Here is an 11,447-nt window from a genome sequence, read left to right on the forward strand (position 1 = left end):
GGAGAGTTTAGAGAGAATGAAAGTAATGTTGCTGCTGCAAAACCCGAAAGACCTAAACACAACTGACTGTACATGTGTATGGCAGAGAGAAGCTGCAGTCATGTGTCAGGAGTGTGGTGATCAGCTGCACTCACCGGGAGCTATGTGCTGTGGCAGACAGAAAATGGAAGGTTAAGCGTCAACATGATCATACTACAATTTGAGGAGTAAGCTGTTCATGTCCATGTTTACCCTTATTTCTCTCCATACTCTACTCGTGCCCTGTTTTCCTATGTTGATCTGACTTTTATTTGGCTGTCACACTGTTAATGTCTGTTGCTGAGCTGTTGATACAACAAAACAAAACAGCAATTCCAACAAGAATGAGCAATTAAACACTTTTTTAAAATCAGTTTTATATTAACTGTATAGCATTCTCATTTATTGACAGAAAAATTGGTAATTTAATAGACGACTGCTTTTCATTTTGGCCTGCTTCAATTTTGTACAGATAAGATCTTTTTCAGTGACTCCTCCATATTGTGCACAACTATGGGTTAATGAGCCTGTATTAGTGGCAGTGTCCTATCGGACTGTGTCTGTATGCGGTAGAGATAAAACCAGCAGCCAAGGTCACCCAGTGCCACTGAAGTGCCAGACACAAACTCATCATACACACCAGAACAAAAATATGACACAGCAGAAAGAGGCAGTGGGGTCTAGTACTACTGCAGGTACTGTATCTTCTCTTATTGCACCTCTTAGTGTAACATGGCGCTACGGGTCACTGTACGCCAAAACAACCAGACGCAAGGATGGTTGCTTCCCCTGGGCCATCACTCCAATGAACACTTAACCCATGACTGTGCAACAACCCTCAGTGCAATACCTGTGAATATACCTTTAGATTAGATTAGATTCAACTTTATTGTCATTACCCATGTACAAGTACAAGGCAATGAAATACAGTTTAGCATCTAAGCAGAAGTGCAATACCAGCAGTGCTGAGTGCACAGTATCTAATCTACAGTATGTACAGTCAGAAATAATTTAAAGATATGCACAATTTACAGATACATACCTTTTATAGATACATAGCTTTGTATGTATCTATTTGGAAAACTGCATCTAAATTGTGTGCATTTATATTTCCATATTAAACCCATTTTCTAGCATATTCCTTTTTCTTGTTTGCACAGTTTTCCTGTTCTTTTTTGTTCTCTGTCTTATCTTGTCTACTCATTGCCTTATGGAACTTTGTACATACACACTGAGAGCCACCAAAGTCAAATTCCTTGTGTGGCCAATAAATTCTGGTTCTGAAACACTGAACAATCAGCTCTACCAGCTCATATTACAGTAATCAGAAAACAGTTGTATCTGCCCACTCGCCTGAACCCCAGTCACCACTTCACCACGTCTCCACCATCTCCTTCCACACACACATACTGTATGTGATGTCAGCCTCAGCCTCTGTTTCAGTGGTTACTCCCTGAAGTGCTACTGAGAAAATCTAGTCGCATTCATAAGAGGGAAACACATCATAGGTCACCTGTTTGCCTGTGTGCTTCAGTCAGTGGCCCTGACAGCTGGCTGACCACAGAAACTTGACTGCGCACACACACAGCTGACTGATGTCATTACCACTCCTCCTCCAGAGAAGAGTGAAGGTGCAGAACCATAGAGTGCTACTGTACCCACAGCTTGAAGGCTCATTGTTGACCTTGGAAGCAGTAGCATGACAATAAAAACAACTTTCTCTGTTCACACTTTTATTTGGTGTTTCTGAAGCTTTTTAACTACACCTTGCAGCCTTTCTCTGCAGGTGGGGTTGCTCATCACATGACACAACAAGTGGCCAGATTTAGTCTACTTACTTACTGTTCATCAACCAAACTAGACCATCAGCTTATGATGTAACATTGTCTCCATAAAGGGACATTCTACAGAGTCACTCCTGATAAGGAGGAATGAATGGAGAGTGGCATGAAGGAAGGAACAATACAAACAAAAGGTGCCAAAAATCCAAACATGCCAGTCATTCCAAAGAGATATTTCGAGGCACTGCCGATACCAGTGTCAACTCTACAAGAAATAAAACAATAGGCTATCATTCCTGATTTAATTTAGCTCCACCACCACCTAGTTTCTGCTCAAACTGATCATGTTGTTACTGGGCTGATGTAGTTTAAGCCTTGCATAGCAGCAAGTAAAGGGAGTCTTGGAATGTAAACCTTCCAACAAGACTCTTGGTTTGTATTTCATCTCGTCTCTGTTCCCAGCAGCAACATGCCCACAGCAACACAACTATTTTCTGACAGTGCTACAGTCAGTTGCCACCCTCCTTCACAAAACATCTCAAAACCTCCACTACACTTCCAGGTTATGGTTTCCTTATTAATCAAGGTCCCAAGCTGGAATTAATGAAAATATTAGGCTCAGTGGTAGTTAGGCAGTGGGTACTGCAGCATCAGTACTCTGGGTAACAGTGAATAGTGTGTACTACAGAGTACTGCAGTGTCACAGGGTCAGGTGAGACCAAACAAGGAAGCCTTTGTCTGCAGCTGACAGAAAAGAGACTGTTCACTGTTAAAGTCCACATCACTCACTATCTTTAATTATGAACACACACACACACACACACACACACATCTGATGTCCAGTGTGTAGATACTACAACAAGGGTTTGAATGCAACAGAAGAGGATTTTTGCCTCTCTCTCTCACACAGAGTTTCATTCTGTAACTGCACTACATACCTCACACTTGAATGGCTCCACTGAGTCCTGAAACACAAGCTATTGAAACTCAGACCCCCACCATTCCGCACACACACACACACACACACACACACACACAGAGCCCATCTCTCCTCTTTGAATACCTGACTTCCTGGTTTGTCTTGTTTGGCAGAAACTTGTATGCTTGTATGCATCTTCCCCAGTCACTAAGCCCAGCAGAGAACCAAACCTCCAGCTGGTCCAGGCTGCTACACATGGCACACCATTTTCAACCAGTATATTACTGGTTATCCCAAAATATATACAGCTTTGTTTCCTTTTGTTTTGTCTTTTTTCATGACTTGAAAAGAGGGAATTGCTTTAAACCAATTTGATATTAGTTTATTTCCTCATGCATGTAATAGTTGCTTTGTTTCCTGCTGCGAGACGACGCTGTTCACCACCATTTACAGTAAACAACACCCTCTTTCAGTGAGGACAGCCAGAAATAGACAATGAAGAGGAATATGGGAGGGAAATGCTGAGTATGCACCCTGCATACAAAATGAATATATGAATTAAACAATAATAAAACAAAACAATACAAAAATGTCACTGATGAAATTAGTGGAAAATTGGTGGGTAGTCTTCTGCAGGAGCCTTGTGAGTGAGTCCCTCTGGTCTCTGATCAGTGGATGCTGCACAGATAAAAGAAGCTTTAGTCGAGTCCTTATACCAGAGACTATAAGATAATCCAAGTAGGTTACATAGTAGCAAAACACATTTAGTATGTATTCACACAGGAACATGTTTCAGCCATTCCAGTATCTTTATTTTTTCCACATTTATATTTGTTTTGTTTCACTTTATATTCTTTGTTTCCTCTTAAATTGTGCATTGATTCACAACTACATAACTGGGCCAGTACTCCTTGCAACAGCAGTATCACTAGTAGTAGAACTGGTACTACAGTAGCAGTGTAGGTCCATCTTTCCTCAACCCCAGATAAGCTAATACAGAATCATCACAACCAGCAGCATGTCAGCACAGAGGCAGGTCTGCACCTTCTTCTCTACATGGCTCATTGCAGGAAACATTACCAAAGAATTATAGAATTTGGGAAAATCATTCCTTAGTTGTGACTCCAAACTTTTAGTCACCCACCAAACATGTAAATTCAGCTTTTAAAGTCACTGAGACTGAATCAGTCCCTGGAGTCTGCAGTTCACCTTATCTCTAGACAGTGTTTTGCTGCAGATGCATAATATTCTCATTAGAACAGAGCTTGCGATGCAGATCCTATCCCTTCTTCTAACCACACACATCCTGTTTAGATGCCACATTATCTCCTTGCCATAGTGCAACTGGACTCTGTGCTATAGCAGGTGGTGGAATGTGTTTCTGCAGGCTGTGGCTCTTCACCAAGCATCCACACAGTGCTCTGTTGGTAAATCAGCAACACACAAAGTAAGAACGTAATCTTACTTCCACATCACATTCTGCACTAGCACTGTTGCATGGCAGCCTAACGTCATCGGTGTGTGAATGTTGTGTGTGTGAATGGGTGAATGGTGTATGATCTCCTGTAAAGCGCTTTGGCCAGTGCAACACACTGTGAGAAAAAATATAAACTACGGTCCATTTAAAATACAGTAATGAACAGAATGTGGGGTCACTTTACAACCAGCAGTCAATTACACAGTTTCTGTGTGTGTGGTTGTGGAAGAACATGCAGTATCATCAACCACAACAACAGAGTGCTTCCATTGCCTCATGTCAAAGACACTGAATGCAGCACTGCCTCTCCTGGACCAAGAAATAAAGTTTGTACAGTTCATATATACACCGATCAGCCATTATAACCAGCTGCCTAATACTGTGCACACAGGAGTCAGTGTGGCAGTTGGTTGGCACTCGTTTCAATCTGCATCTGCTGTGAATCTGTTTGCTTCCATAGTTTTAATGTCTGGAAGAGCATGGATGTGTCGACCATTCAGTGAGAAACTGATGTAAAAGGAGTGAAAACTGTGGCTGTGAGGACGAGTTAAGAGAGAATTATTTAGACAGATTCAACAGCCTCCCCACTCTAGGTGTGATATCACCACTACCCTGACTCCTTCTCTTCATAGAGACCAATGGACAGTGTTTCTCATTTTCAACCATTTGAACAAAGATTCAAATAAACTTTAATCTTTTTAAAAGTACAAATGGAAGTTAAAGCTTTAATCTACAGTAGATCAACCTCATCATCAGTGAGCTGTGGGCGTCCATGACCCTGTCTCCAGTTCACCATTTGTCCTTCCTTAGACACTGTTGGTAGGTACTAACCACTACAGACCAACAACACCCACCAAGACCTGCAGTGTGGGAGATGCTCTGACCCAGTCATCTCACCATCACAGTCTGGTCCTTGTCAGAGTCACTCACATCCTTACACTGCCCATTTTTCCTGCTTCATCAACTTTGAGGACTGAATGTTCACTTGCTGCCTAATGTACCCCACACACTGACAGGAGCCACTGTAACAGATAGTCAGTGTTATTCACGTCACCTCTCAGTGGTCATAATGTTATGGCTGATCGGTATACTGTATATACACTGATGTGTGATGTAACAGACACATCATGGAAACCAGTCAAACCAGCTGAGCAGCCAGGCTACAAGAATGATATAATGTTAATAAAATGTGTTCTATATACGTTAAACTTATCTGTGTTACTGAGGGACTGTGCTGCTGGTATAATGTATTACTGTGGTCAAGCCTACACAAATGTTCAGTGCAAGTAATATACGTGCATATTTGTGTTACTTTGCAGCCGCTGTGCAGTTTGAGAATATGAAAATATAGCCCCCCTCCACAAGTGACCTCAATGTCTTCAGGGTGTGTCCTTGCCTAGGTTCAGAGACGTCTACTTGGAACAAGATCATCCTCGATTCTGGTAACAAGTTCAAACAGGTGCATAGAAACCAGTCAAAATTGTTCACATACATCACTGTAACCGGTGTAACCAGTGCAGCTGCTTGCCAGTCTGCACAGTCATTCTATCATGAAGCTCTGTGACTCTGGGGCCAAAGTCCCTCGTCTATCCACATACAGAGCTGAGTTAACCTTTGGCTGAGTGCTAACTTGCACATATACATGTGCTCTTAATGCTGCAGTGCATGGAGAATGAGAGCTCTCAGCCTTAAGGTGGTTTTCAGCTAATGGCCAACCCAAAATACTTTCCTGTCCACTTCTGTTGCCTGTCTGGAGAAGAAGTCATCCACCTGTCTGCAAGAGGCTGCTCATCTGGGAAGCATAACAACAACAAACTTGCCTTAGACTACTTTGGACCTGACCTGCCACTAATGTGTGTGGACCTGGTTTGACTCGGTTCTGTTTGCTTGAAGAACTGTGCTTGATAGTACAGTGTTTTTCACTTTTGCAGCCTATAGTCATGTCAGCATGTGTCTGAATGTAACCTGGTGACAAACCAGTTCAGACAGACAAACGGTCATGAACCAGCACACGGCTCTGCACAACGCTCAGCAGAAACCACAGCGGCTGTCTGTCTGTGGGGACAGACGGTGATTGGGAAACATAGAGGATGATTACTATAATGACTCCAGTCAAGTTGGCATAAGTCCTTTGACAGTAACCAAAGATGCTGTCACACCGTACTACACACCCAAAAATATACACATGCCCTGTGCAGTAGCTGAGTGAACTGCAGGAAAACAGATTGTTCAATTCTTCACAGACACAAAGAAATAAACTGTCCTCCTGTGTGTGTGTCTCTCTCTCTCTCGTTCCCTTATCTATGACACATAACTTCCTGTTTCATGATTCATTTAGTCAAATTAATTTCCATTGGTGTCATAACAAATAAGAGAAACATTACAATCTGAATTTCTCTGTTTCTTGGTCTGTCTACCCCTCTATCATTTAATCATTGACACACACACACACACACACTCTCTCTCAGCAGAGTTGTGTGGAGAATGCCTCCAGCCATTACAAACCAGTTCTCTGCTTCATTACTCAGCACACACTAGAAACCTCCTAGCTTAAAGCATGCAACACAAACACACACACGCCAGCAAAGACAAACACACAGTTATAGACACCTGCTTTCACACAGTGCACCACACTCACTCTCCATACAGACTGTGTGCGTGCCTCCCACCTGTGCCGTTGTAGCAGCAGCAGCAGCAGCGAGCAAGGATCCATCCACAGCAACGCCAGCCTCGCTTCATCCTCACTCACACACACACATCCTACACTCGCGCACCTCTCTCTCACACGCTCAGAGACACACCCCTCTCTCTAGCTGTCTGACTTGATCACTAACTGGCTGACCAATGTGTTAACCAGACTGACAGAGGGAGTGTGTGTGCACCAGGAATTTCAAGTTCATGAGGTACTGTAGGAGGAGCCTGCACACACACTTGTTCCCTCCCTCTGTCCTGTGCACCATTAGGCTCTCTAGAACAGAAGCCAGTGTTAAATATTGTGGAGGGCTACAGTCCCACTGTGGGGAGCAGGGGCTCCAACACTGTGTGTGGCTTTCACTCTGTGTCAGAGTGAGGTGGAGTCACTATTAGTGTCAGACCTACGCTCAGGCAACAGCACTGCTGGGCACCAGTGGCAAGCTGGACAACAACACTGCTTCTGAACTTATTTTGTAAGGCAACTATGGGCAATATTCTTTTTATCAACAATGACTCGCATGGTTACTTGAATGTGAAAGGGGTCACTTTAAATTAAAAACACATATTTACTACCTGGCTCTGCAGGTTCCTGTAGCTTGTAGTGACTCCCAACTAACTGTCTTGGCCCTCAACTTTACCCTTTTGGCTGCCTCACTGCTCACAGAGCTCTGTGCTCAGCTGCAGCAGGTCGCTTTCAGCAAACAAGCTCTGATAAGCCTACCTGCAGGCAGACAGGCAAAATTAGAGACTAGCTGGTGAATTCAGCGGCCAATGGAGAATAAAGAGCCCAAATACAGTGAATAGTGTAGCTTCAGCTTGTGGGCAGTTGTCCTTCCTCCACCAGATTTTCCCTGCTGTTCCTGAGATCATGCAGATGAGTTTCTGGTCACAAGCTGGCTTCTCTAATCTTTTTCTCATCAATCTCATGGATTATTATAGAGAATCCTTCTGCCTATTAGCAAGCAGTCCCTCAGGCTCCAAGCATAGTTAAGTTGTGACTCATTTACTTCTCATTTACTCACATGCTGTATCTAAAGCTTTTCACTGGAACCACGCCATAAGTTATTGGCATGTAAAATGATGACAGTGTGATGATTACTGCTCTGACTGAGCTGCACCATGAGAGGGAACATGAAGGAACACCATTTTGAACAAACTGTCCCATGAGACTAATCTCAGACTGCCTCACCTCAGAAAAAAGTATTCAATCACATATACTTCCCCCGTGTGCCTATGTGTGTGCACATTGTGAGCACTGCAGCAGGTAAGAAAACACATGCACTTGGCCCAGATGAAGAGCTTCCAGCAGCTCTGTTTCCCTGCAGTGTCCTATTTAATACAGTGTACGTCTACTGATGGTCTACAGCAAGAAATACAGGGAACAATATGTAAGTAAGCACAACTAGCAGTACACACGACCCGAGCACTTAATTACAACTCCAGTTTTAACCAGTTGGAGTTCACATGGGAGGTCTTTTATGACGACTACAATCTTGCAACAAAAGAAGAACTTGGTTAATGTTAAAGAGACACAAGAAGGCAAGAACCAAGACAATGTGCAAGATAAGTCACAACTATAAACATTAGGATTCCACTGATGAAAGTCATGAACAGAACTCCAGCTTTTTGTTCCATCTGTTTTAGTCAGAACATGACAGATTTTCAGTTAACTCCAGTGTCTTCACAGTCTCTGAAACAGGAGGCTTACTTTACAGATAAGTCACAGAACCCTCATGCACACATGCTGTACATGTGTACACACACACACACACACACACACACACAGGAGACAGAGAGAAGAGGCTGAAATGTGAAGGACTCAGCAGTCCATTTAATTAGCACTGACGCGTTAGGATTAATTAACAGTTTGAATCATTCACTGTCAACTAGAGAACAATGAATTAAACACCCAGCCTCCAGACATTCCACTGCTGAGCATGTAGGCGGGTTCTGTCCAATTCTGCATTCACTCCATCAGACACTGTGGTTTTAAGGCACAGCTGACAATAATGTGTTCACATATTATTTGTGAAGTCTGCACTGGAATCAAGTGAGACCTGTTCAGGAGACAATGGACTGCTAGGTCTTTTTGTTAGACTATTGCTGCTGTGTCTGTCTGTTTGCTTGGCAATGAAACCAACAGGTCCACTGGTGAGCTGCTGAACGTGGGGCACAAAATACTGAACCAGTACATTAATACTAGGATGATGAACGTGATCTTCAAATGTTTAAATGCATATGGTTTTATTTTGGTAGCTGATGATGAGAATTCTTGTACTCCCATCTAGGAAAAGCCTGATTTGGCTGATCAGAATCTTCATTAATACATAAACTGAATCAGATTTTGAGATTTCAGCAACAAATTCTTGAAAGGACCAACTCTGCCTGCTGGATCTGTAAGCAAAACAAAAGTGTTTGTGACTGCACTGTTTGACTTCTGATATGACCAGAAACTGCCAGTGACACTGTATATGAATTATGATAAATTAGCCATAACACTAGCCTGCTTATTTAAAATGGCCAGACCAAATGTGTAGGTAAATACCAATGAAATGACTCCGTTGATTCTCAGTGAACCTCAGATGAACTGCAAAAAGTCTATTCACTTTTTATTATAACTGAAGTAAACATAAAAAGCAGGCTGCACTGTGCCAATGCACACTGAAAAGTTTTTTTAAATGTAGGTTTTCTGTGCTGATTTCCATGTGTAGCGGTGGCACTTATCTAATTTGCATCTTTTGAAAGAAACACAAAACTCCCTTTTCATCTGAAAGAGCAGGAAACACACCAGCACTGTGGCAGGCAAATCATCTTATCTCACACTATGTGTGTGTGTGAAGATGATCTCCCACACACAAAGCTCCTCCCTGATGTGTATAACCTTTAACAAGACAAAAACCTTAAAGTGAGCTGGAGAAAGGCTAAGCAAGCAACTCTGTGTGTGTGTGTGTGGACGTTTATGGTTGGTGTGCTCAAAGTTTGGTATGCAGAGAGCCCTGATAAGATGGGTGGGAACGGCACGTGTCTGTGTGTGTTCAGTGAACGGTTATCTTAGCTGCTTACATCTGCTACATAAACACTACTCTGAATTCTAAGTAAATGACTAATATTTTTCAGTGTCCACTGTACAGCAGAGCTCCCACAATGCAACAAGACAAAAATCAGCCCATTCTTATGTATCCTCTAACAAAAACCGCTGAGGCTTCTTGTCATTTCCATCTAAGCTTGTCAGCACTGATAACAGAGGTCAAATGTTGGGACAAGTGTGAGGAGAGTTCCCTCTTCAGACACATCAGGAGCAGCACAATCTGTGCATGCCTGTAATCACTGGAACTGTCCTATGCTCATTTCGTTTATGTGTCTGATGTTCTAGCTCAGTGTACAGTGTTAACAGTGTTAACCGTGAAGCGTGAGACTGGTCTTTCACTCACTCACTACCATCTATAGGCTTTCAAAAGCTTCCTGGGGAGCAGTAAACAGATTTTCAATACAATACAGCTCATTGCACTGTGGGATTGATTACAGAACACATGTCAGGGAGTATTTTTTTCATTCCCACATAGAATTCTAATGGGCACTATGTATTGGATACTGTACATGTACACAGAGTCTGAACACCGTTTGTAAATGTAGTGCACTAATTGGAAGTGATGTCAGACATAGTCGGTGCCTTTTTGAAATTTTTTAACTTGTTCTGATCAGATGAAATTTTAAGCCAAAAATGTTCTAACTAAAATCAAGCTCAGACTTATTGACAGAGTCAACAGTGACAGTGAACACAGGTGCACACAGGTCAACATCCGTTGGAGGGTCCATTGTTATTTTCATAGTGCTATAAAACAACAATGACAATTAATTTTCCAATGACATTTCCAAAACTGGCTAAAGTTGTCATCAGATGTTCCCTAATGGTTTAATGGAGGAAACATATGGAGATAAAATACTATCAAAAATGTTACAAGTGCGTGTTTAACGTTTTGTCTGTAACAAGCGATGTGTGTGTGTGTGTCATGCTGTTCACAAATGCATGCTGTACAAACTGCACATAAAACACATTTTACAAATGCTTAAAATCGATTTTTTGTGTGCAGTTCTTTAGAAAGTACGTACACATTGTTACCTACGCATGCGTGGTTCGTCTAACACACACGAATCACCTTCCGCGCACACACGGATTTTTGAGAGTGTTTTTCCGCACTCTCAAAAGTCCACGATCCACGAATGCACGGTGCGTTTAAGGACACGTGGAAAACTCGGACATCTGAGTTTCCAAACCTGTTTCACAAACAAAAGTATTTACACAACGCTATTCCAAATGGACATTACATAAAATAAACAAAAATATCTAATACATAACACGTTTTAACATTTAGCATTTCTCTTGGCTGCACCGCTTCCAGTACATGTATATGGATGTTAGATTTTTTGTCCAATCAGATTTCAGCCTCTATGTGTTGCCATGTCAATCTAATCTGCCCAGGGCCTTCAGAATCAGAAGTGCTGGCCCATGTAACTTAAACTACATTAGCAATGGGACTGTTTCTTTAACCAATCAGAT

General features: G+C 42.3%; 1 protein-coding gene across 9 annotated transcripts in view; it reads right to left on the minus strand.

The window, feature by feature from the left end:
* Positions 1–11,447, minus strand: part of kalrna (kalirin RhoGEF kinase a) — a 110,953-nt gene that overhangs the window by 19,152 nt on the left and 80,354 nt on the right. Inside the window, exon 41 of one of the 9 annotated variants that reach the window (XR_002276331.1) lies at positions 2,606–3,396. The exons of 6 other annotated variants lie outside the window; for them this stretch is intronic. Coding sequence is in view for 2 of the 3 variants with exons in the window: in XM_020617092.1 (XP_020472748.1) it covers positions 3,323–3,396 (74 nt within the window). In the remaining variant the exon portion in view is untranslated. Of the gene's footprint in view, positions 1–913; positions 3,397–6,864; positions 8,213–11,447 lie in introns of those variants that run through there. 2 more of the 9 variants (XM_020617096.1, XM_020617092.1) reach the window with 2 other exon arrangements.

This window comes from Monopterus albus, unplaced genomic scaffold, assembly GCF_001952655.1.
Source record: "Monopterus albus unplaced genomic scaffold, M_albus_1.0 scaffold185.1, whole genome shotgun sequence".
NCBI classification, from domain to species: domain Eukaryota; kingdom Metazoa; phylum Chordata; class Actinopteri; order Synbranchiformes; family Synbranchidae; genus Monopterus; species Monopterus albus.